General features: G+C 40.7%; 1 protein-coding gene across 1 annotated transcript in view; it reads left to right on the top strand.

Annotated features, from left to right (window-relative positions):
* The window catches only part of ALDH1A2 (aldehyde dehydrogenase 1 family member A2), a 52,281-nt gene that overhangs the window by 12,481 nt on the left and 12,131 nt on the right, over window positions 1–27,669 (top strand). Inside the window, exons 2-7 of the mRNA XM_005419671.2 lie at window positions 10,614–10,718; window positions 10,955–11,095; window positions 12,730–12,859; window positions 17,887–17,948; window positions 20,659–20,787; window positions 20,918–21,031. Of these exons, the coding sequence (XP_005419728.1) occupies window positions 10,614–10,718; window positions 10,955–11,095; window positions 12,730–12,859; window positions 17,887–17,948; window positions 20,659–20,787; window positions 20,918–21,031 (681 nt within the window). The remainder of the gene's footprint in view (window positions 1–10,613; window positions 10,719–10,954; window positions 11,096–12,729; window positions 12,860–17,886; window positions 17,949–20,658; window positions 20,788–20,917; window positions 21,032–27,669) is intronic.

The raw sequence follows: 27,669 nt of genomic DNA, 5'->3' as shown, positions 1-27,669 counted from the left end.
GCAGGCCTTCATTTCTATACAGAATAACTTGCTGGTCATACACAAAAATGTTAAATTCTATCAAACATTGGCATTATTTTTTTATATCCTCAGGTGCTCTATTGATTGAGACTGTAATCAACTCTTGCAAGAACACTCCACATCCAGTTTTAGTCTTAGTACCACAGTGTACTTTGAGGTGTAAATCTGTCAGGTATCCAAGCACAGCAGGATACTTTGACAGTTTATACCCAGTTCTCCCAAATCAGCCTTATGAATAGTAAAAAGCAGAATGGCCTATTCCAGTTTTGTACATGTAAAAGGCAATGACTTAATGAACAGAAAGAACTGGAGGAGAAATTAGAACTGAACTCTGAGGAAAGGTGTAGTCTAATGGTTTCTTCTATCCAGAAGAATATTCTAAAGTAAATAAATTACTATTTACCAAGACTTTTTATTGAAAATAATTTCCAGCCTGAGAGATTTCATTGCGACATTGAATGAGAGGTGTTGGGTTCCTTTGCATCTTCTTGAAGAGCAAAAGGAATTTATAAATCAGACTTCTGGGAATTGTTATCTCACAGCTTCTTCTAACAAACACAACAATTTGTTTTAAAGGCTTTCACCAAAGATGTCATAAGTGGTAATCCCTATGTTGTAAGTGGGTACTTAATGTGATTTAACTTAATGCTGATGATGCAAAGCTATTCTCCTCCAAAGCCCATTAAGAACATCCAATTTTCTGGTAGACTAACACTCCTGCTTACTATCGTGGAGATAAGTGACTGTTTAACCAGGACAATAAATAATACTTTCAAACCAAGGCTGCAAAACTGAGTGGCCACAAAACTGTTCTTTGTACAAGTTCAGACTTTGAATGTAAATGTCACAAGCTGAGTTTTTTGTTTTTAGGAGTAGTTTGAATTTCTGTATGTGCACACATGTACACACAGGCACTTTGCATCATCTTAATGGGTGTACTGGTGAATATCATTATTTATGATATCAGTAGGCATGGTCTAGTAAGAAAAAGGCCAGTGCAAGCCATTTATGTAAATTAAGTCAAGAAACCAATAAATAATGAGGTTTATTTCATGTCTCTCTGAAGTGCAGGTAATTCTAACAGTTTATCCAAGATAATGCTTCTCACACCACATGCTTTTTGTGGCTTCTGTACATGCAGAACAGCACAAAAGGAAATGTCTCTGACATCATTAAGAAAACATGCTAACTGTAATATTTGAAAAGCTTCAGGATGCAAAGTAGAAGCAAAGGCAAACTTTTCAGGAGCTTAAGGCTGCTCACTTGGGTCTAATATAGACTTAGCACTTTGCAGGTCAGTGGCTCTGCTATTTGTCTCTGACCTAACAGATCTGGAGTTCTTCACATCAAAACCAAGTCTTGCTGAGCTGAGATCAAACGTGTTAAGGTAAGGATCTTGCCAGTGATTTATCGTGCCGGAGAGGGTGATCAGGCCATAAGGGGCCACTGCAAATGAAGCTGACATTCCAGCAATTTCTCATGTGTAGTTATAAGGTAATTTTCTCAGGCAGAGCTTTAAGTCAAGATAAATTTGCTTATTGTATTTTTCTGTGTTGCCTATAATGTCTGAAATCCTATGAGGAATATTTATTTATGCAGCACAGCTAATTTCTAAGTAAGAACTTGTTCCTGGTGATGAACATTTAAAATGGCAGTTACCTACAAGGGAGATTAAATTCTTCCAAATGGCAGAACATATTTCCCATGTACAGATTAATAGCTCACACTGTTTTCTGTCACACATAAGGAGCACACAAGACTGGCAATGCACAAACAATGCAAAACACAGGAGAACTACACAGAGTAATATGAGTCTTGTTTGTACAAACCCCTCCTCATTCCCACCATTTCAAATGAGCACTTGTGGAAGGGTTTCCAGGATCAAGTTCTTAATAGCCACAACTTCATTAAAGCCCAGTGACAGCCCAGCAATTGATTATGTAAACAAATACTCCTCCTCTCCACTCTCGATTTAGTGGATTTTTTTAAATCGTTCACTATTTCACTTTTTAAGGTGCAATAAGTGACATCAAGGATCATTCTCCATAAAAACCACTGCCATCTTTACCCAACTCATCCAGTGATGGCTTGTCTTTGTAATTAGTGAAAATGGAAAGCACATTTAATGTTTTAGTCATCCTGGTTTCACAAGCAATGTTTTCTGAGGCAGTTAAAGAGAGTAAATGTTCTCCAGCAATTAAAGAGTCCTGCTGATGAAAGGATAAGTAAAGCTTGGGAGCTTAGTTTCTTAGGAATACATGAAATATTGACCTGAGCTATGTTATTGTTCCTGTGTTGTTCTACTAACAGCAGACAAATTCTTCATTAACTGAAAAAAGTAAAAATTACTTTGAGGAAAGCCTTTATTTGCTGCAACCAAAGTTTCTTCCCACAGGTTTAATAAGGCAGCCAAAAGGAGTAAAATGTTTGTGGTGGGTATAGTTCAATAGACAATACAATCTGAAAGTTTCTTCTCTTTAGATTAATTTTCTTGAACAACCAGGCACAAAATAATCCCTTTAATGAGACTGAATGGAAATAACGGATGCTGTGCCAGCATGTGGCACAGTGAGAAACTAAAATAGAAAAGGGTATCATCACAGTTTGGCAGCCTGGGTTTTGTGCAGGAAATACTGGGGGGGGGGAGGAGGAAAGTAAGCACGCTACTGCATGTTGCTAAGACTTATTTAATCTTCTTAACTAATTACTCACACTTCCTAATTCAAAATCATACAAACAAAAATGTTTAGATAAGCTGGGAGTTTTTTCAAATGGGTACCCCCTACAGCTTAGAAAACAAACATGACAGGTTTCCCCTGTCTGATGTGCTGCCATTTGCAGAAGAACAGACCCAACTCCCAGAAAGACAGAAGACTAATTAAGACAGGAAGACAGGCAGGTCAAACATTTGGCGTGAGGGATGAGGGACATAGGGGAGAAAAAATCATGTTACATTCCACTTTCACAGCAGACTGACGGGAGGCTTCAAGCCTTTCTCTGATTCCATTTGCTGCTCAGAGACACTGAATTCCTCTGGTTTCTCCTCCCATCACACCCCTTTCCTAGCATACCATTCCCTATACCTCTAGTGTCTGTGAGCTGGGGGACTTGTCCTAGCTGCCTTTAATCACCTGAACATCCAGGTGAGCAGAACAGGGCAGCAGCCCCTGCAGACAGGTCTGCTCTGTCCTCTTCTCCCACCTCTCTGAGACTGAAAAGAGCCCAAGCTCCTGCCACCATGAGGGCTAGAGCATGGGAATCCTCCTCCAGCTCATGTTGGCCACACTGAAGCCTGACTTAAATTACACAGGCTGAAATGTCACCAGACCTTGATGTATTCACCTCTTTCAAACACTTGGCTTCTGATCCAAAGCACACTGGTGTGAAGCACTGGCTTTAATTTTGGTAGAGTTGACTCAGGCCTTGCTACTTGGGATTTACACCCAGAGAAGGCAAACACCCTGGTCTTCTCATCAGACACCTCCCCTTGGCACAGAACTGGGCTTGCACAAAAATTATACCAGAGCTGGCTGCATGGACAGCAAAGCCACTCACTTCTTGGGTGTTTTATTTCTGATTCTACTTTTTTGATCCTCCTGCTGTACTACGTTTGTAAAAGTTTAAAATTCTCCAACCCTCTCAGTGCACTCACAAGTTTGCCCTCTAGATTTCTTGAGTGCAATTTCAAGCTTGAATTTATGAAGGAAAGCCACATTTATGGTACACCAGGTCCAATAGCTATGATATTATTCAGTCAGGCTCTGAGGTCCAAATGAGACTTTAAAAAAGATGAAGAACCCCACAGCACACAGAGCTTTAGAACAGAGCTCCTTTTCCTTTTCTTTTTTTCTTTCTTTTTCTATTTTTATTGGGGGGGGGCGGGGGGGGTGGGTAAGGAGGGAGGGGGGGGAGAGAAAGGAGGGAGAAGGACAACCCAGCAGACAAAGAGGAAAAATAAAAATCAACATGTTCTGGTTTTGTTTGGCCTTTCAGACCTCACAGGCTCTAGAGCATGTGTCAAGTTTCCAGTGAAACAGCTTTGTTTCCCAGTACAAACATCCCTCTGGAGGCTGTTGCCACTGACTCCTTTTCCTCAACTGGGGCCTGATTCAGCTCCCACTGAAACCAGCTGGATTTTTTCCTTTTGTTCTACTCTGGACCTCTTGGACCTCTTGTAGCTGAAAACCAGCTGTGCCCATGGGAGCTTGCTTGCCTGAATTAGATTTGGTGCAATGTTCCTCTACAGTTCACTGTTACTCTCACACAATTACAGTTCCTCCACAGCTGAAAGGCATCTCACTAAAGAACCCAAATCTGGGTAATTTCTGAGGACAATTCTGCTCAGGGGTAATGAACGACATGAGAACCACCTGTGCTGGGGTGCTGGGCTCATGCAGGGCTATCCCCTGAAAGCAGCACAGCCACTGGCACTGCCCAGACAGGCTCATTCATGGCTCAGGAGCAGGGTCCTGCAACCTCCTTGGGGAGGTTGGCTGTGAAGCCCATTACTCACCTTTTGTGAACTGCCAGAAGAAGCTGCGACTCTTGCTGGTCACCTGAACAATCCTCTTAAAAACAAAATTAAATGGCACTGCTGATCCATCACTGATCATTCAGCCAGCAGACTGCTGGCGTTGGCTTTTGCTTTCCTAGTGCCTTCTTATAAAGCAGGTTTTTTGCTGATTCCATAGCCAGCTGTTGGTTTTCAGTCACTCCCAGGAGTGCCTCACACCACACTCTAGAATGTGAGAGATTTGCTGTATCAAGACAGCCATAAAAGTGAAGGAAAACAAGGCCTGTGAAAATAAACAAGCTGCACCTCTGATTGGCAGTCCCACCTAGTTCATTCCCTTACAATCGTACTAATCATTAGGACTCTTGAAATGTTTCCCAAGGAGAGGAAATGAAGTTGCTGAGATGGGAAAGGATATGAAATTTCCTGACCAGACTGAGGCACAGGTGCCCAGTATCTGGGATGTTATGCAGTATTTATCAAGGGAAATGCTGCTGCTGGATTTTTTGCATGCCTCTAAAATTGTTGTCCGTCCCCCCTAAAAAAGAAGTGCCATTATGTACTTCTAGTGCCTCCAGCTCTGAGAAGATGCTGCGGGCCAAGCAGCTGTGAGTCTCTTATAAAGTACTTTGGCATCTGATGCCCCCTCCCCCATCCCAGCAGATTTAGTGTCAAAAGCTCTCTAAGGAAAAAGCCACATATGAAAAAAAGATCTTTGATGGAATGAAACTATAACCAGCTACTAAATCAATTGAGTTAGGAAATTCCCATTCCTTCCTCCATTCATCCAGAACAAAATCTCCTGTGGGAAGCCATTATTATTTGGATGTTAAAATCCTCTTCCTGTACCAAAAACATTTCTAGGAGCTGCAACAGCACAAAAACCTTGTTTATTAAATCCATGGGAAAATAATTCCACCTCCAAAGAGCTGAATGCAGGGCCACTGTCTGTGCACTGCCTGAAGTTCTGAGTTAAACAGCTGGGGAGCCTGAAGAAAATGTCTCATGACATCATCACTAAGCAATATCGAATTAAGAATGTAGATCATCATTTCACTGACACATCATTTGAGAACATTTTCAAGAAAGGAAATGAAAAGTTACATTGTTGCCACCTGTGTTGATTACTCTTATGAATTAAGAGAGCTCAAAATCTTTTTTTTTTCCCTGTATGTTTTAAGGAGAGGCAATACAAAAAAGAGAGGCAGTGAGCATGCAGGAATCCCCAGTGAATATAAAAATCAGTTCCATTTCCCAAATCCAGGGCTAGCCCCTGGCTCAACAGCAGAGGGAATTTGAAGTGTCATGAAAATAAAGCTCCTTCAACTAAGAGCTGCAAAGGAGGTATCAGTTCTTGCTTTATTTTAATTAATTATATTTATACACACACTCATAAAGATAGTTGTTTAGTACTTCCTTGCTGGTAAATAGTGTTGAAAACACATTTTCTCCCTGCTCTAAATTTGCTATTGCTGCACAGCAGATCAGAATGTCCAGCCTGGGTTTGTACACATCCCTTCCTCTTTGAATACTTATCACTCCAATTACCTGCATGGTTTAAAATGAACATTAAGTTGCTAAATATTACTAAGCCAGCTGGGATGGATGGCTACTGAAACAAGAGGTTGTAGTTTATTTGCAAAGCTAAATTTGCTTTGTGTTATGCTAAAAACATTTACTCTTGGCTTGATTTCAAAACTGGTGAGCATCCAAAATGCTATTGAACTCAGTGCGTAATGCTTGTGAAATACAGGTCTTGTGCAAAATGCAATGTATGATTTTCTTCCAACTACATGTCAGCAGTTTCAAAGTATCTTGGAATTTTTACATGGTAACTTTGGAGTTTACTTTTCCTTGGTATACTTTTTGGTATGATGAGGTATCTCCAAGGCTCTGAACAGTCATTTCACCTGTAGGATGAGTCAGATTGCTTTCTTGATCAGCCCTGTGGAACTCTGGCAACAGAGGCCATATATAATTAGCCAAGGCAGGATTTGAACCTAGTGGATACGTGATGGGACCATTATCTTGCAAAGTTCTTGTAAAAGATCTGTGAGAACATCAGTGTATGAGCAAGACGTTATTGTCAGTACCAGGAGGGATGTGACTGTTCTCTTTAGGAAAATCCACACCCTTTCCATCTTTCATTTGGAAAGGAACAGAAATTGCCCAGAGATCTGTGTGATGAGATCTCCTGAGAATGATGACACTCCGAGGGGCACCATGTTCACAGGGGCAGCTGGGAACTTCCACTTCTGGGAGCTGTCTCACTGCTGTGTTTGGAACAGCCCCTCCCACCCCCCAGCCTCACACACCCCAGCACCTGCACCCCCAGCTCCCCTGCTGGCCCCTCTGGCATCACTGGTGGACAAAGGTATTCGGGTTCCTCCTTCACCCCCTGCACACCAGCCTCAGCCAGACTCCACTCACAGGAGGCCTTGGCTGCTTTGCCACTTGGGTTTGTTCTTGGCTAAATGGCTGCACTGACAGGGACACCTCAGTCCAGCAGCAAAGTTGGCCTTTTATCTTCTTGCTCTGACATTACTGCCCTTACTGAGAGTAAATGGCAAACAAAATGTTTGTGTATTCCAAGATTTTTCAAGGGCTCCCTTCTTCCCTTTGCCTTTTGGCACAATGCTATTGATAGCACCCAACAGGCCAGATTATTTAACTACCACAATACCACATAGCAAATGCATGACACACTATAGACTTTTTCTTCTCCCTACTGCATATCACAAAAGGTAACACTAGGACTCAAACAAAAACAAATTACCTCAGTAACTCCTGGAAAACTCAAGTGGTTAATCAGTTACCTTTTATTTACATATATATGCTTAATGCTGAATTAAGTTGTAAAAACCAAAGGCTGATTTATAGCCCCAGTCAGCCTTAATTAACATTGATTCCAGGGGAATAGTAAATGTGAATAGCCTTCACAATTGAGGTTGAACAATGAACTCACTGGGTGTTGTCCAATTTGTAGCATGATTTACATGGAAGCAAGCCCTTCTTTTTCTAAGGTTACCCCTTTTTTATCTGGTGTTTAGGATGGGTTATATATAATCCATAGATAGGAACATTTGCTGTCAAATATTCCCCCTGATTTAGAGTTAGCCTTTAGCATGATCACTATAAATAAGGGAGAAAAAAACCCAATTTGAGGCTTTGCAGGGATTCCTTTTTCTTGCAATGTGTCATCGCTTCTCCATTTCATGGCATTTTTACGAAGTGGCCATAATGAAAGTCAGATTAAATGTAAAGGATATATACATTTAATCAACAGCCATTGGAGTCAGTAGTGCTGGAAGAGTTATAAAAGCCCCTGTGAATGCAAATTTATTGCAAAAGAATCTGCGTCTCGGTGGTAGGAATATCTGCTGAATGGTACTACCTGACACAGAACACCTAAAACTTTCAAAAGTGAATTATTTAAGTGTAAGGCTTTGCTTGTAAAGCCGCCAGCTGCTGGATTTCAAGACTTGAAACTGTTCCAAAACATGGGACTAGGTACTTTATTTGTGCACTAGAGTAAATACTCTGATTTTACTGCCAATTTAAATGTGCTCAGTTTACAGTAATGAGCTTGTATAGGCAATACCTTGTTTATAGAAAGTGGAACAGGAAGAAACTAACATTAACCATTAACAGTAGCAATTTCTCTTGCTTTCAGCTCTAACTTTATGCCAACTAGATCCTTCCCATGTCCTATCTGAAATATTTACTATTACTGTTCTTTTTCTAAGTCAGTGGGATAAATGGAGCATTCAATAAAATCATACAGCTTTTCCTTCCAGTCAGCTTGAATTGCAGCACTCTTTTGTAATTCCATGGCACTATTTCTCATTCCTATGGTGAAATGTATTTCAAGAACAAATATATGTCCTGTGTCCTGTGTAGCAAACCTGATGATAGGTGTTAATCCCAGCAGAATGGAGTTAATTTTTTTTAATCTATTTAAAAAAGAGCAGACCACTGCTTTAAGGGAAATGTACTGAATTGTGGCTGCCACAATTTCTCAGGTTCTTATGCTCAACCAAACTGCTTTATTCTTTCAGTGCAGCTCACACAAGAAGCCCATGTGTTTATGTACATCCTGTCACCTTAAACAAACATGCTTACTTCTTCTCTGGCCATCTGCTCCTGAAGCTGGAAGTTTTCTCCCTTCCCCTCCCTCCTCAGCACCCCGCGACACACTCACTGGGTGCAGAGTTAACTCTGAGAAAACTCAGTGGAAAGCATGAAGTAAATTCCTTCTCTACACAGGTCACAGATCTCAGGGTTTCTTTGCTTCACTTAAGGTCTAAAAGTGACAACGATACACCAGAGGATCTCAGCTTATGGCATTGGTCACTAGAGATTGTACTGGTGATTCTTTCACTATCTCATTTGGGTTAGCTCCAGAATGTCCTACCAGGGAGCAGTACTTGGGTTTGCTGAACAGTGTCATCCCTGAGCAGGGAGACACCAGCACAGCCTGGGATGCTCACAGTCCAAGGACACAAACAGGTTCAGGATAAAGAGGGCATGTAAGGAAAGCAATGGCAGTGGTGTGGTAGGTCCTGAGTTCAGCAACCTTTGAAAACCTAAACAGAAGCAGCAAGGAGGAGTAAAGAATGGACAGACTCTGGAATGGATGGAGGGGCACACACAGCAAAGAGGTTGAAATCTGAGGCATTGGAAAATGAGGAAACACAACAGAAATGCATCCATAATAGCAAAAGCACATGGAGTTGTTGGTTCCTGTGTACAGTTCTATTGGCAGGGTCTTTTCCAGGCAGGCACAGGTTCCCCCACACATGGACACGAGTGAGCTCTGGAGCAGGAGCTGTGACACTGCAGCTACTGTGGCACCCAGCCTGAGCTAACAAGCCCTGCTGAGAGGAACACAGCTACAGCACCTCCCTTTGGCTTGGAGAGTAGGTTTGAGCAAGCTCATGTCTGTAACTGAAAACTCTACAGATGTATTTTTGCCTTCATGTGTATAAAGATGGGCCAGTTTCTCTCACCTGTGTATCTCTGATTGGAACTCCTCAAGCTTTCAAAGGTCCCTGTCTTTATAAATACAGCCCTGTATGCAAAAAAAAAAAAAACAAACCAAATCAGGTGGTAAACATTCCTTCTCTCTACATGTGAACTTCTGCTTTCAGTGGAGTCAGGGGGAAAATTCCTGTGTATTTCAATGAGGCCAGGACACCATCTTACACATTTAAAGTTGTATTTCATGGAATCCAATAAAAATACATTGATATCTGGACTCCAAGGAACCCAAATCGTGCCCGGATTTTTTGAACACTTACATTCTTTGAAAGATTTAAAAGACAGAAAGAGTCTGATTACCTGGAAAACTTTTCACTCATTTTCATGTAGTGACTACTTTAATACTTGCTAATAAATAATTGCATCCAGTTCTTAAAAGTCATTCAGCAGAAAATAATAGACATGTATGCAGCTACCAGTAAAAATCTACTTTAAATAAACTCATTTGTCATTGCCTTTCTCAAGACAGTTGTTGCCAGCACCATTACCATTTAAATTTGTTTTGCCCCTGACAATTAAAATATCAACACTGAGAGAATGTAACAATTTCCATTGTTCCTAGCAGATAAGCAAGTTAGTTTTGTGCTGCAAGCCGTCGCTGTAGCCATAATTAACTACTGTGTATTGAAGAACTGTGATGCTTGAGATTATTCAGCCTTGACTGGGATGTATCAGTGACTAAATGTTTACTTACTGAACTGAGTGATTACTCCAAATCCTTGTCTTCAGCAGTTTCAAGGCTTTTTCTCTGGTACAGCTATTTCTTTTTTTAGTTTATTTGTTACAGTTTTTGAACCAGATTTGAACATCAACCAATGTTTAGACTTTGATTGTTGCTTCTATAATGACACTGCTATAGAATACAGAAAGACATCAGGGGCTGACCTCAGCCTGAACTCTTGAAAACTGTAATTTTCACACATAAAAATAAGTTTCAGTTCTTTTATATTAGAATCTGCAGCTTTTCTCATGAGTTTGTTGTTATAAACATTACTGTTTGTTCATGCAAGAGACCTGATGACTTTTCTTCCTTTTCTAGATTTTCATCAATAATGAGTGGCAGAATTCTGAAAGTGGAAGAATATTCCCAGTATATAATCCAGCAACAGGAGAACAAATCTGTGACATTCAGGAAGCTGACAAGGTAATGTATCCCACGAATGGCTGTATGTTTAATGTATCAATTAAATGTATAACAGATAATACAAATGCATAACTAGATCAAAGCAACGAGTCCAGAATAGCGCTATTGGGCAGTTCTTTTATAAATCATAGTTCCAAAACCCATCACATGTGACTAAGGTTGTATAACAGCAAATCCCATAAGCCTGCTTGTGTTATTTACCTTGTGTCTTCAATTTTCTTCTTCCTTCTTCCCAGGTTGATACGGACAAGGCAGTGAGGGCAGCTCGGCTGGCTTTTTCCCTCGGTTCTGTTTGGAGGAGAATGGATGCCTCAGAAAGAGGCCATCTTTTGGATAAGTTAGCAGACTTGGTGGAAAGGGACAGGGCAATTCTTGCTGTAAGTGAAACATAAAAATCAGAAGTCAAATCAATTGTCAGTTTTACATTCTGAGAGCCATTTCATTCATGAATGGGTTGATATGAATTGTATGTGAAAACCACACGCAGCTTCCTGGCTGAAATGGCTCTGTCCACTTACAGTGTGGTGCAAAACCCATAAAGGCCAACAAGAGGCTCCCAGTGGGCTCAGATCATCTTTAAATTGGATGTTCCACAACAGCAGGTGTGTGCACACGTGTGCACTTCTAGAATAAGTAATGGCAGGTTGGGATGATCTGTACAGGCGGGAATGACAAGTGAGGTGCTGAGGGACACAAGTGAGGTGCTGAGGGACACAAGCGGGGTGCTGAGGGACACAAGCGGGGTGCTGAGGGACACTGAGCTGGTGACACGAGTTCCGAGTGCAGCTCCGTTCCTCCCTGGGATGAAGCCATCGCAACGGTGCCATTGTTAATGTTGTTTTCCGCATGTCAAGTGCTTTGAACTAAGCCTGTGAACATCTTAATTCCAGCTTTGTCAACACTTAAATCATCTTACCGCCGGCACATACTGTAAAATCGCCATGGGGAGAAGGAAGTGCACAGCAAATCAAGTTTACTCTGCCTGTCATTTAATTTTTATTTCTGAAGCCAAGTTCTTTACTGAGCTGCACTGCAGGCAGTGCCATTAATTGCTCTTGGGGATATAAGTCAGTGCAGAATTAGGCCTCCATTCTTCTCTATAGAAACTCATTTGATGGTTGGTGTGTTACACAGGGGCGTCCTTTGCCCGTTCTTAATGATTTCTATTGGACAGCTATTGAGAATGAGTTAAGCTACTCAACATCTTAGGATATTTTATTGGATTTTTTTTGCTAAATGATCTTAGGAACCCCTAAGAGGATAGCTTATAAGATACTTTTAAAAATAGGAATATTAACTAAAAAAATAAAGATAGCTTGTTAATTTATGAGCTTCCCTAGAGGAAAGTTTGTTTATTTGATGGCAATAAATAAACTGGCTGTACAGTATAGATATCTCAGACCTCAGCAGGAGTCTTGGCAACCATATAGAGAAATTTTTATATTCACATCAATTATATAAAGAGGGATGTGTCCATTCTTCTCTTTATGGATTCAGATCATTAATACAGGGCTACAAGGAGCCCCTTCTCAGCTGTTATCATTAACATAACAGAACCCAGTTTGACAGGCATTTTTATCTTGGCTCCTGATTAAAGCAATTCAGCATTTATAGATCTGGACCAAACACAGTGGCTATTAGGTTCAAAGTACACAAAGGCACATGTACATGCATGTGGATACACGCATAAATCCACAAAACAGACGGACAGACAAACACACATAAACATACACAAATATTCTTAAAATCATAGCCATTCCAGAATACTCCAGAAGAATCCAGTTTGGGTTTTTCAAGGAAAATACTTTTTGTTCACGTTTGTTAAAAGTAACAAAGGGGATCAGATAATTGTTCTGAACCTTCTGGGTTAAAATTACACCATGGTGCAACTGATTTGTCTTCATTAAAATCTTTGTCATGGTTCAAGAGCTGTTAAGATGGTGAATACTTAGGTACAATAGTCCAAAAATGTTACAATACTTACATCTCTTAACTTTTTCTTGTCCTGCAGACTATGGAATCACTGAACAGTGGCAAACCATTTTTGCAAGCTTTCTATGTTGATCTCCAGGGAGTCATAAAAACCCTGAGGTATTATGCTGGTTGGGCAGACAAAATCCATGGAATGACCATTCCTGTAGGTAAGGGGAATTAAAGCACAGCTATGCACCTAAACCTTCTCATGGTCAGACTAAAGCTTTGTGGAAGGCAGAGGAGGAGCCTGGGTTGCTCCTACAGTGTGTTGTGTGTTGCTGAAGCAGATGTTGGAAAGTCAGGAAGGGCAGGACTGGGTGCCCTGCTCTTGGTCTGCCCCACATGCACATGTGAGGAGGGCTTGGTTTCTTTTGCATGCATCCCCCTGAGAAGGAGATAGCTCAATACCTACATTTAAATATTGATACATGTATAAAAATGGATGAGATAAGCCTGAAAAATACCTTGGAACTCATGAAAATAGTGTTGGGTGCCTGTTTAAGAAACAGAATCATTATGTATAGATCTTGTTTGTGTATGACTTCTTACTGCTGATGCAAATAATTTTACCTTGGACTAACACTGGATCTAACTTAATTTATACTTTGAGAGTGTTCTTAAGGTTACTGTAGAGAACTACACACATATGAAATAGATTTTGTTATAGATGCTTTTTCAAATTATTCAATGGGATGAGTTTTATATTGTATATATGAAATAAACTTTCATGCATGCTAGGAAATTATTATGTTCTTCTTCTTTTGCTAAAGAGATGCAAAACAATCCTTACCATTATTTTTATTTAAGGAGTTTCTTCCTCCTGCCCCTCCCTCCCAGATGTTGAACAAATACAGGCTGCATTGTCTGATGCAAACAAATTCATTTGCAGTCTGGACTAGATGTACCAAATGCTATAATTACACAACATGGCAAAATAGGAGAAAATTATTTTATGTAGGTGCAGTCATTAAGATAAGTGTCCTCCTCTTTCACCTGCATAAAGTAAAACTCTAGAAAATCATTAAGGAAAATGAACATTCGTTATGTGGATTCATGGTGCACATGTTCTTTGCGCATGCATGTTTATTCCACTTTACCCAGCAGGGCACACTCAGGGGTACATGCCCATTGCTGTTGCCCAGCTATTTCCCTGGTGTTTCACTGTGGGACAGCATCTGCAATGCACTCACTCACCTCTCTAGCAAAGCCCCAAACTACTCAAGTGAGGCAAGCAGATCAATTGAAAATATGCCTCCAAAATTTTCAGGAGGGAAACATCATGCAACTCTTCTTGCAGTTTTCCTCATCTTCATGTTTCATCTTATTAAAATTGCAGCATGCACTGATTGGTGTTTATCTTCGCTATCTTATTTTCACCAAAGAAATGACAATAATAATATTTCAGGTGTAGACATTCCTGCAAAGAGTCAAAGCTTTCCACAGTTATTTAGGCTGAGATTCGTAAATCCCAGTTTTGCTGCTTGCACTTCACATTTAATCATACAAAAGTGCAGACCACACCATAAATTCATGTATTCAGCAAATTTCCTGTTCCCTAATCTCTTTCTCCCTGGTCAGTGAATGCCTCCTTCTCACTCTTTAGCCCCACAGGTACACAGAAATTAGGTCAGCCACCAAAAGGCACTGCCAGATTAAGGAGAATAAATATTCTCTGCTTATTCTTGGTTTCAAGTACCTTATAGGATCAAATCTGATTTTTTTTTCAGTAAGGTGGACTATGCTGGGTGAAAGGAAGGCACATTTTCAGCATGCCTTCCTCAGTGCAAACTTTGTGCTAACACAGTTTTCAATGGTGTAGAATCATAAGTCCATCCACAGATTTTCAGGGGATCAATTATTCTTCATTTAACACTTCTCTTTATTCCTCTGCTTTTGCACCATAAATTTGTCATTCTCATGAAGCTGTTTTAGGGCAAAGCCACTGTTAAACAGCAGTGCTCTTTACGTTCATTTACCATCAGCTCACCAAAGATAAGCAAAACAACAAAACCAAAAAAACCCCACTATTAAATCTTGTCTTTATATTCAGTGTGCCAATAAATCTGAAACCTCCTGATCTTTTGTTGTTGCTGTTTTTGTTGAAGTTTTCTTTTCCTTTAAAATAAAAATAGGCAATTGATAGACAAGTAGAAGAAGTGTGTTTTACAGTCACATTCCTTTTGGCCCCAGAGCTGCAAAACCTTCAGACTGCCCTTTGCTTGCTCCCAAGCGTAAAGCCTTGATGATTTAAATTAAAACAGAATGAGGCTAGACCAGAAACTGTTAAACTAATAAACTGAATGCAAGCAGAAATGTATCTTTAAAGCAATATATGCTATGATATAGTTTAAAGAACCAGTTCAGCTCTCCTCACCCACTTGTTTGCTGTGTCCTGCTATATGAGGCATGGGACTGTATTATGGTTGTTATGCAAATAAAATATCCGTGCTGGAGACTCCTGATGGAAATCTAAGCAAACACATCTGTGGAAGATATTGCTGTCCCAAAGTGAGATCCTTGGATAAATGAGACTTGCTTTCTGATTAAAAAATGAAAGTCTTTGCGCCAGGTGCTAAGCAGCTGCAAATTGATCTTGCTCTGTTAATATCAGTGAGGACTGAAGAATGTCAGTTTACTTCAGCTGCGTATATTAAAAATACCCTTTTAACACAAAATTTTAGATTGGATGTGGGATCAGTGTCAGGTCCCTCTCAGGCAGTGTTCTTCTGGCAGCCAGCTAGTAAAGGATAAGAGTAACAATTATCAGCCACAGTGTCTTAGAACAAGGGTCATTAGCATGACTTAAAAGTCTCAAACATTTAAAAAGTCTCCTGTATAATTTCTAAGCACAAGGGATCTTTCTGTTCTAACTGTTTAGAGTAATGGAATTAAGGTCATTTAATTCTTGAGCTATTTTGTCATGGTAACAACTTGTTCTGCATTGTGGACAGGGTGGCTCTTAGATCCACCTTTGGCCTGTCCAGAGATGTCCAAGGCTTCTGAATAACTTCAAGTCACATATGTTCCCAAAGATTTTGTTAGAAGGAAACCTCAAAAATGCCATCTTGACAGAAAATCTGTGGATGATGAACTTTGGAAGTAGGTGTCAAAAAGGGCAGCTGTCTAGAGTCTAGTGGGAGACAGCAGGGAGAGCAGCTCTGCATGGGAGGCACCGCTCTGCGGAGAGAACGTTCTGCCCACGCTGGGCAGAATTAACCACCATTTGTCTGCCTTGGCAAGAGGCTCAGGTTATCTATAACTCTGTGTGATGAAGCACACAGACATGTGGCAGTGATTATGCAGTGACAATCTAAAGTCAGACAGTGCTAATGTAACTGTGTTACTGTTATGTTGCCACCATCCTTCTGGCTGAGAACCCACCTCTCACAGTACTACCGAGTACAAGCTGGTATTTTTAGCTGACTCCTCTGTGTTCCCTTGAGCACTTAGAGAGTTTTGCTTGTATGTACTTCTCTGTATTTTGACTTCTACTTCGCTTCTGATGAATCTTCCTATGGTCTATGAACCACTGTAGCATCTGTGAAAGATAACCTGGAAAACCAAGCTGATCATCTTAGTTTGTGTCACAAATATTCTCATCTCTGCTGGGGAGTTGTCAAACATCTGGAGATCAAAACGCTACAATGATGTTTCGTCAGTGCATTGCAAACTAAGTGATAAACTATTTTCTTCTGCCTTTTCCTGAATCTCTTTTCTCTCTTTCTCTGCTTCCTTTATTTTCTCTGTTCTGTCCCTGTCTTGGTTGCAGGCTATTGTTACCTTTCTCATAATTAGTCTGTATCTGGCCCTCAGCTGACATATTAGCTACTCTAGCTCAGGTTTCTACTGAGCAAATCCTGTAAAGTAGATGGATAGAAATAAGCAGACCTGACAATAAGTTATTTCTAATCAAATTCAAGTTGAAGTCTTTCCTTAAACCCAAGAAACTTTAAGGATTAACCTATTTATTGTTACCAGATATATCTTAGAGAATATTGCAGCAGGTTCCCAAAACACACTGTCCATTGTGAAGTCAATATTGCACAAGGGTGACTGCAGCTCTGGCCTGAACAGGGGAGAGGCTGGGGCAGCCACTTCCCAGCCCAGACTGGGAGGGAAAGCACATACCCTGTGTCAGACAGAACAATAGGACCAAAAGCCCTGTAATCTCTCCTCCTCCTCCTCTTACTCCTTTCCGCTGTCTAACCTTTTCTTATCCCGGTAAATCATCTCCTGCCATTAAGCCTAGGTAACCTCATCATTCTCACATACTTAGCTGAAATTATTTTCCCAAGTTAAGAGATTTGCGTTTTTCTAGATGACCAAGCACTACAGGCCAAGGGGCACATTCAGCTCATGCCTTTGGCATAGCCTTTCCCTCAGCTGTAGCCTCACTGAAAAACATCTGACCTAAATTCAGAGATAGTTCGAGTCTGGGCAGGTTTATACAGCTATGAGACTCAGTTGAGGTACAAAGGTGCAGTAAATCTACTTTGCACAGATGCAGGCTGAGCACACTAACAGAGCTACTGGTTAGACAGTACCTTAACTGGTCCTTTAACTAACAGCAGGTCCCTTTCTGGCTCTTTGTTAACTGGGAAGAAACCAGCATGTGTGACCTCAGCATGTGCTTCCAGACCACAGGAAGTACGTGATGCTCAGTGACACAAGTCACAAACTTTCCCTCTTCATTGCACATCTAGAGATTGTGGTACATTATTCCATCACTTCACACTGCTTGTGTCCTCAATGGCAGATGAGTCAGCTGAATGTTACTCTCTTACCCCACACTTGGGCTGTAGATCCACCTTTATATTGCTGTGTTCCACTCATGCCTTTCAGGAAATTGCCTTTGTGACTCTTCACTTCTCTCACCCTTAAATCAGCTGAGGCCAGTAAGTGCTTCCATGCTACTGCAATTTTATGTGCAGTACAGCCCTTTGCCAAGGAACAAAGCAGGTTACTTTCTGATGGGAAGCCTGATTCCTTTGTTCTACAGAAAGAACAATTAGGTTGCTCCTGAACCTAGACTTCCCATGCTGGCTCACAAAAAAACACTTCCATGACTTCTTTATTTCTTTTACTGCCATCAAAGGCTGATGCTTAGAGTTTTTTCCCTCCCTCTATTTTAATTTTTTTTTTTGTTCTGCCAAGTCAAACTGCACTTGAGAGTAAGCATGCTCATCTGTTTCAGATGGAGATTATTTTACGTTTACAAGACATGAACCCATCGGAGTGTGTGGACAGATCATCCCTGTGAGTATCTCTACTAGTGCTTTCTATTTATTTTCATTTGAACCAGCTCTCTTTAAAGACACATAAAACATGGGCTTCAGCTATGTGTGTTTTCCATTACGAAAAAAGCTGAGCTCATATTGTTGACATATCTTTAACAGCCTCCCTGCAAATGCTTATTTGAACATGCTAATAGGGTTTAGGCTCTGTTATTAGGAGTTAAGTTCTCAAGTCATAGAATTCACATGATTAAAACAAGCAAAGCAAAACACAGTGTTAATATGCTGTCAGTGGTTATGGATGTTCACACAACTTATGGAAAATTGATGCTTTGCTGTGGTAGTCTCTTTATTTATTTAGTTTTTACTGTGATTTAACAGGCTCCTCAGTTCCTGGGAGAATGTGATGTATTTTAATTCCATTCTTTCCTGCTATTTCTTTTACAAGGCTGGAGGAGAAAAGGAAACTCCAGGAGACATATCATTACAATTAACATTGTGTAGCTAACAGAAGACATGAAATGTTTGTTTTATTTGTTGGGAGAGAGAAACACATCATTTCATCAAATCCAATACTCCCCCTACACCCCAGCAGACACCCTCATAATAAAATCTTGCTGAACACTGCATGGGAATTGCAGTGAGAGGGTAACTTTTTCAGAAGAGCCAGTTAACCAGCTTTGGCAGAAATTTCAATGAGAGGCTCACATACAGCTATTAAAATATTGTGTGGAAGCTTTTTTGCTTGACAAAACACTGAGGGACTAATCAGGCCATTCTCTGAATTTTTTTGTTGATGTTGATTTTTTATTTTATTCGCATTACCACCAAGCCACTAAACAGAAACACAGAGCAATTCCATTACAAGAGGAGCAGCCAGAAAAGATTACTTTAGCAATGTACAGCCCTTTTCCCCTATTTATATTTGTTGCTATTTCATGTCTTTGTTAAATGGTGGCTTTTGTGTTTGGCACTCAGCAGAAACCCAGAGAAATGTGCAATGGCTCAGAGTCTGTGGCTACAGCTGTCCTGCAAACACCTACACACTCTCCCAACTTGGTCCTTATGAATGAAAGATTCCACAGCTCTGTCCCTGTTCCTCTGCCAGGCACACGGATGAGCATTTACTAAATGACAGCCCCAACACCTAACCCCAGCATTGCTGGACATTTCTTATGCTTGTTCCACTGAGCTTAACTGACAGACCTGCTGAAGAAACTTGGCCACAGGCTGAGGATCATGCCAAAAGCAGGATTTGTTCAGTTTAGATGTGTAAACCTTTGTTCGGGGTACCCAGCCATCTACCATACATGTTTGCTCTTCCCTCCGTTTTATTCTCCAAAGCCTGAGGATGGCTGTCATATCCATCTATTCTAACACCACTGCTGATCTGTTCTGTATTTCCTCCACGCTACCAGTCCCAGAGGACAGCCCAGGCTGCTGCATGTGCTTGGCCATTGCCTGAGCAAATACATTATTCAAAAATAAAATTAAACAGCAAGTCTAACACTGAACTCCTCATCCTCTTTCACATCCCAGCTTCCATCAAAACGTGCTCTTTGGCAGTGCTGTAGCATAAACAGGGCTATTTAGTGCCCTATAAAACTGCTGTGAGCTCTCCTTGCAATGCCATTAGAAGTGCAGGCTGTTAGCACACTGCTGGCCCGACAGCTCCCCTCCCAGGTTTATGTACTGGAGATGGAATTAAAACATCACTTTGTCTCCGGAGTTTATAAACAACAGAGGGAGTAAAAAATTGGGTGTTCTGTGAAGGAAAGACAGTTGTGTATTTTTTCAAGCTAGCCAGGGGCTAGAGAGATGTCTGAGAGTGGCAGCTGATATGCATCAGGCAGCAACATGTTCCGGCCAGTGGCTGACTCTGGGACTGATATTTGCTATTCTCCTTCTAAAAGAGACTGTTGTATGCATTTGTAAGTGTGATTGTGAAAACACAGTTATTTTATTACCCTGACATTTTCACTAAAATCAGCAGGACTATCCACTTAACCTGCTAGGATCAGGCCTTGGTGCAAAAGGCTTGTTACTTTTATCTTTATCCAAGGCATGTTTGTGCATTGAACTATATTAATATAATCCACTACATCATCTGCTGCAGTTCAATGAAGTTATAATGAATGACAATACAAAATTTTATAGCAGCAAAGCATTTCTCAACTTGTTTTTTACTGTCCTTTTAATGTCTTCCATATAGATTTCTCAGTAAAAAGTCTTCAAGAAAATTAAATGCTTTGACTGAACACTGACATTTATGGACTTTTTATTGTAATTCCATCAATTAAGGATTATATAATTTTGAGTATAAATTTTATATCTTAAGATGGGATATGAAATTTACATCCAAAACTGCTTCAACATGAACAGTTCTTTCCAAATGTATCAGAAGCAAGACCTATTTTCATGGGGGAATTAAAAGTGCCAATAGCAAAACAGTAAATTAAATTAAAAGTTGTGACTTAAAAAATTAACATAGAACTTTTTTTTATGGAGATTGCAGGTGGGGGTTGTATTTCTTTGAACAGGAGAGAAAGAACTAAGAAGTCACTGTTGTTGCTTTCTTAATGGCAGCTATTTAAAAAAAAATCCTTGCTTTGTGCTGGGAAAGATTTATGTTGAGGATCAGCCTGAGAAATAAGTGAGGTATCAGCTTGACATCTTGAAAACAAAACACCACGGCAATATTTTTCCATCTATCAACTTTTTTTTTTCCACAGTGGAACTTCCCCCTGCTGATGTTTGCATGGAAGATTGCTCCAGCTCTGTGCTGTGGCAATACAGTAGTTATTAAACCAGCAGAACAAACACCACTCAGTGCTCTCTATATGGGTGCCCTCATCAAGGAGGTAAGAATAATTGAGGGGAGTGATGTCTGTCTCTCCTTGTGGGGAGGGAACCACCAGCACATGCCTGCTTTAATGTGCTCTAACAGTTCTCCTAAGTCATGCTTACCTTCATTCATTCCTATTTTGACAGGCTGGCTTTCCACCAGGAGTTGTCAATATTTTGCCAGGATTCGGTCCAATTGTTGGTGCAGCCATAGCCTCTCATGTTGGCATTGATAAAATTGCTTTCACTGGATCCACTGAGGTAAGAGGATTCACACATTACTGTAAAACATGAATAAATACTTCAGTCCTTGTGCTGCATTTCTTACTGCCACTGGGTAAAAGAGCTACATCTAAATAACAGTGGTCTGTGCTTCCCAGCTAAACTTATGTACCACAGGACTTCCCAAGCACAAGCAGCTCCTTTCCTCCAGCCCCTGCTGTGCTCAGCACCTCAGCACAGGAGATATGCCTGGAAAAATATTGCTGGGATTTCCTGTGGGCTTAGGAGGATGTGAATCACATGCAAGTAGGCAGAACATCCCGTGTATATCACAGCACACATAAGTGCTGCTTTAACATCCATAATTTGTGTATCCTCCTGTACTTGGGGGAAAGGGAGAGGAAGGGAGCAAACTGTGCAAATATACTTCAACTTTGATGCTGCATACAAGTACACTGAGGATGAGGAGGAGGCCTGAAAAGGAAGGAATGCAGGGAGAAAAGGAGATTGTCTAAGGGTTTCAGTTCCCAAAATGATAGAAAGAAACTGGCCGGAGGATGAAGGGAGACAGTTGTCTCCTGGATGCCAAAATGCCTTGCTAGGAGTCTATGCTGCAGATGTTAGAGAGGAGGCTCACTCTGAAGATGAAGGCTGCAATCTACAGCAAGACTAACCCCCAAAACTCTCATCACATCTTGCTCTCAAATATGTGCCAAGCTGGCTGTTATCAGGGTTGGGGTGGGGATGACAGAGGTACTCCAGACTGAAGTCACAGGAGAAGGGGCCTTATCTCATCGTCTGAAGGCAGACAGAAAGGAATCTCTGTGGGAGTTTCAGGGCTGGTTATATTTAGAGAGTGCTAAACCCAGCCCTTTTCAATTCAGAATCTGACAAACTATTGTATGGAGGGAGCTAAACCCCAGGGATCCAGTCTCCCTTTGATACGTTTGACTCCCACTCGTGGCAGTGGAAGGCTTTGTGCATCCCAGGGATCCTGCTCTCCACAGTGAGGCAATTTGCTTTTTGATTCACTGACCATGCAGCCCTGCTAGGTATTTGTGGGTATCTCCCTGGTGGGCGCAAGGATTGCAGAGACCAGCTCAATTATTTCAAATAAATTATTCTGGTGGAATTATTCTGTAATGGAGTTTGCAAGTCACACACAAACCTAAATTACCAGTAAAATGTAGCTGCAGTCCTATGCCTAATTTGCACACACGGTGTTTTGCAATTACTATATGCCTGCACATGGTTTGTTAATGACAACTTCAGATTCTAATGTACACAGGTTACATTCTAAGTCAATGGCTACATCAGATTTCAGATTATTCTGTGGAATTACTCTAGTCATTACATCTTCTGTATTCAATTAAGATTAGCATGCTGGAATACTGAAAATTTAATATGAGCTGATTAGCCCCCATAAATTAAGTTGAAACAATTGTTTTTATAAAGATATGTGGTCTCTGTTTAAGATAAATATTCTATTATACAGGATGTTGCACTGTTTGGAAGAGGAAAAATACAGATGGGTTAGGTTTCAAAGTTGTATCTTGTAGCCAAAATAAATTTTTATTGTAGTTCCAGACAGCTTTAGTTTTAATGGGCGTTTAAACTCAAAAGCTGTGGGTTTTATACTAACTCAGTGCCTACCTTTAAAAGCCTTACTAATAGGAAGTGAAAAGCATTACAGAGATGAAAAAGCAATTCTCTAAGAACCTAAAGCAAGAACAGATGGATCGTTTTAATGCAGAGTTAGTGTAAACTATTCCATATTGTTTCTGATTTCCTGTAACACTGAATTTTTGTAACAGCAAGTCAACATTGTAACATTTTAAACACCACATTCTGATATGAGCCGGACTAGAGTCTCTGACTCCCCCGAAGCAGATTTCAATTTCTAGTGAAATAATAATGGAAATATTTTGTCTCTCTGGTACTTGTCTGAAGCATGTCAACTGTACACTCCAGTGATGGGGATTTCCAATAGCCATTAGGTGTATAAACACCAGGTATTAACTCCATTCCTCCATTGCATCCATGTGCTAGTTAAGGCAGTTCATGATGGGCAAGTTAATGATAAAACCTATCAGTACAAGCACCAAGATCTTCAAATAGAGATTCTGAAGCACAGGTTTTTCTCAAGTTTTCACTATGATGAGGTTCTTTTATATAAGTTCTTTACCTTTGAAGTATACATATAGCTAATGAAAACTCTCCATTTGCCTGTAAAAATCACAAAAATGGGCTATTATCTTTTTTCTGCAGTTTTCTTGAAAGGCAGAAAACAGGGTGCTCCTCCTACAGAAAAAAAAAAAAAGAATGCTAATATGTTCCAATATTTGGAGAACTCAATCCATAGAAATCCAAGCCAAAAGGCCAAGTTCACAACTTTCCCTCAATAAAGCCTGACACAGGCACACCACAGAACCCTCCAGCCTCACACCTTATCTTGCACCAGGACCAGTACCAGATGCTCACAGAAGAAGAGAGTGATCCATGTGTAGAGTGATCCTTTCCTTGCTGCAGCCTCACAGCTTCTGACAATCCATGACTTGCACACACCCAGAGGTGCATGTGGACACTTGGATTCCTTGTGCCAATGGCCTTGCCACCTGTGCATTGGTCCAGTACCTCTCGACACTCCTGATGACTGGGAGGCCTCAATCCTGTGCCCATGCAATGACAACACAGAAATAACTTTCAACTTCTGCTTCTGATTTCTAGTTTAGAGCTATCCAGAGTGCACTCTCTTCTCTGGGTTTTAGATTCTCAGGTGCTCTGAATTTTTTTAAAATACTGCTACTTACTCCCCCTGCCCACACACACAAAATAAGGCATGAAAAAGCATAAAGAGCTCTTTTTCTCTGATGCCACTGCTGTTTGATTTCACTTCTCTCCATCTTTCCTGCTGCCCCTCCTTTTATGAGTTAGCTTGCACACATTAGAAGAACAGTCTGCCAACTCTTTCATCCCTCAGCCTATCTGCTTCTTATGAAACACTCTCCCATGGATCATCTTCCTCTCCCAATCCCCTACTACATGGACCCCAGAGCTCTTCCCTCCACAGCTCACTTGGAAGGGGAAGGGTTCTGCAAACACCTGGCAGGCTATGGATTTCACTCTGACAACTGTCACACTGAAAGAAATCAAAGCCCACCTAAAGCACTGTGCCTCCTTAGGTTCCAGTAGCTTTCTTGGCTTCTCTGCTTGCTTTGGTTCACTCTTCAGCAGCCTGTTTGGTACAGGCATTTTAACCAAAATGTTTATTTTTACTGTGTTGGTTTTAGTCAACCAGGGCTAATCCATGATCCTCCTTAATTACAGCAATCTCCTCTCAGGCTTCACTGACACATTTTTTCCTCATCTTCCACAATCAGATGAAATTTAAACTGCCATAACCAAACTTTCTTCCAGCCATTATGACCATGTTAACAGTTGCTCCTACCTTTCCTTGAAAGTCCATAATCAATGTACATATCTCATTACATCCTACTGAATTCCTCCTTGCTCCTTCTGGTCCCGAGCTGCAGAGTGGAGCTCCCACTCACTGGGAGCATGGGAGAGGTAAAGCTCAGCTGTGTCCCCTATCCCTGTTGTTTACTGTACGTGCCTTTTCCTTTTGCACTGCCCCTCTCTGCCTCAGCTTCACTGTTCCACATATTCTTGTCTGAATTCCTTAAAAAAACATATTAGCAACGATTTAATTAGAACTAGCAATTTACAATTTCTGAGTTTAAAAACAGGTCCAAACTCAGGATGTCTGGCATTCCCATGTGTCTGCTGTTAGGCTACAGTGCTCAGAAGTACAGGAGATGTTCTACAAGTCTCTTGTCCAGTGAAATAACAGTGGGCTTTATGTATTTCCAAGATAAATGCTGATGCTGGGACAATTTTTTACACATACCAGAAGTGCAAAGAGTTTCTTCATATTACTTTCTTATTCTCTAAAGGAATTTTGCTTTGCAAAAAAGGTGAAAGGCCTTCAAACACCAGAGAAAAGCAGCCATCAGAAGCTGGTTTACTCTTAATTTGCCGTTATTCCCATTCAAAACTGCAAATACAGCCATTCTCCTGCTGAGAGCTGTCTGCCCAAGTTGCTCCCTGTGTGCTCCACCTGAACTGGAACTGGTGTGGGGATGGTGTACCCTGAAGTTCCTGGTACACAGGGAATAGTTGAGGGCAGTATGTTCTGGGTTTAAAATTAGAAATGATTATGGAGAGTAAGAAGTTATAAATATTTTAAAATGCAGATTTAAAGCCCTGCCTGGGATAAAAATTGTATTTTGATTGTTGCAAAAGTTTAATGAGTTCTAATAACTTCTGTTTAAAACCAAATGTGTAACCTCCAAATCAGACTGGCTTACAACTCCCTCCAGTTGTTAAATGCTCTCAAGATGAGAATTATAGATAGCACAGAAAACATTTGAAGTTCTGGCCAACAAGAAATGTATCCTAAGTGGCTGGTTTCCACTTTGTTCAAACTACGACCCATTAAAATGCAGACAGATTTAAGATAGGATTCAGGTCTGTGTTCAGGCAGCTCTGCAGAGTAACCCAAATAAATATCCAACAAATTGGTTTGGATGCCTGTGTAAACAAAAGGTCTATAAACAACTGCAATAAACCCCAGCAAAAGAGTCTGCATTTTGCTTGGCAGAATGTTTTCTTTATGCACTTAGATTAACAAACCATGATCTCATCATTAGTCAACAAGATACTAGAGAGACCATCAAAGCAAACTACGGGAGAGTTGAGATTGATTCATGCCAAACAAATGTTTGTAGCTAACAGCTGTATTACCACTGATTCTAATTTACTCAGCAGGATTCTCCTTTCATTTCCAAAGTGAGATGAATGTCCCAATGCATGATGTAGACAGAATGTCTTCCTACAGCACAGGCAGTGGGTTGTGTGAGCTCTTCTGGATCACACAATCTCTTGCTGGTTTTAGGCTTCATGAAGAATTGCAACCTGGCATTTTCTACTTTAGCAGTAAGAACCCTAAAGGTGATCTGACCTGTTCTGAGAAGTCTGTGAGCTTATGGTGCTACACACATGCCCCGTGTAAGGATTTAGGGGGGCTACATTAGCATTCATTCCTGCTCTTGAAGAATCTTTTGGATCCTATCTTGGACAACTTGTATCTCCTGAAGGAGAAGAAGTTGTTTCCCTTCTCCTTCCCTTATGTTTTTGGTAGCATTTAGGAGGCTGTTCCTGGGCAACTGTGGTGCCTCTTTGCCTACAAAAGATGCATATCAAAAGGAATCACCTTCTTAAACCCAGTACAAATAGGATGATGTATCAGTCCTATCGACATTAGCAGGAGTTTAGCCACAGAATTCCATGGGGCCAGGATTTAACCTATGCAACAAGTGAGCCATTTATAGCTTAGGATTCTGTCCAGGAATCTCTGTTTAGGACTGCCTTTTCACTTGTGCTGCACTATTCAGTATGCTCTTTTCAGGGTTGCTCCTCACACAGGGCATTGCACAGTCAAATAAAGCTGCTCTTCTTTGTGCCAGTATTCCAAATTCGCTTGTCATTGCAGGAGACACACCCTGAACATGTCAGGAGGCTCTAAAATGCTTGTCAGAAAGATTTTGCATATAATCTGGAATTCATAAAAAATAAGGCAAACTGAGTGAGCAGCAGCATGGGTTTAAGGGTTTTGCCAAAACAATGACATCCAGTGTCTCAATAGCTGGATAGAGAAAACTGTACTTCCAGAAAACACTGAAAATTTTTGTCTGGTCACATCATCTCCAGGAAACTTAATTAATCTCTTTTAACTTAAACCACTTAATGTCCTACAGATATTCTCTCAACGTCCCAAGAAAGGTATAGAGTATATTATTTTAAATGCCTAAGTGATGATGTATATCTCCTCTGCCATATTTTGCACTGTTCATGGCATATCTTAATCCATACATCTCCCTGTGCAGTTCTTCCCTTCACTGTCTTGTCTGTGGCAGTGTCAAGAAAATGACCTGCTGTTCAGCTAGACTGCAGCTCCCCCATATTCAGGTGTTCCCTGATGATTTACTGTTTGTGTGTGAGCAAAGGAAGGTTCAGAGCAAAGGAGAACCCAGTCATTCTGAATGACAGAGCTGAAGAGGAAGTACCACAAATCTTGGAGGTTTGCTTTTGACTCATGAGACTTTGAGTGCTCTAATAGTAACAGGCAAACCCACCTGTACCCTTTAGAAATACAGATTTCTGTCTGAAAACAGAAAATTAAGAGAACATGAAAGGCAACAAACATTTTTAAATTTTTGCACAAAGTACTTAAAATGCGACTGCTTAAGCCTCCTCTTGAAAGAAACATTAAACTTTCACATAGAGAAGGCATAAATGAACAACAATAAAATGTTTTAGATCATGATACATTCTCACTGCCCAGTGTCACATCATTGACAGTCCAGAAACAGACCTTTCCAGGACTATCCTTCAAATAGCTTTGTTGCACAGGAGTGCCTCAAACTACTTTTTTAATCTTTGTTTTTGTTGGTCTGCATAACAAATTGTTTTCTTTGAGATGGACCAAATTACATCTGCCTCACCCTCCATGCAGCTTACAAGGTTCTGGTACTTCACAAGCGATCCGGGGATACTCCTGATATCAATCTTGAAGCCTATTCAAAACAAGGTTGGGGAGTCGGGGCTTTCTCTGCCAA

Source organism: Geospiza fortis, unplaced genomic scaffold (assembly GCF_000277835.1).
Source record: "Geospiza fortis unplaced genomic scaffold, GeoFor_1.0 scaffold171, whole genome shotgun sequence".
Classification (NCBI taxonomy): Eukaryota; Metazoa; Chordata; class Aves; order Passeriformes; family Thraupidae; genus Geospiza; species Geospiza fortis.
Note: the sequence above shows the minus strand (reverse complement) of the source record. Positions and strands in the feature narration are given on the sequence as shown.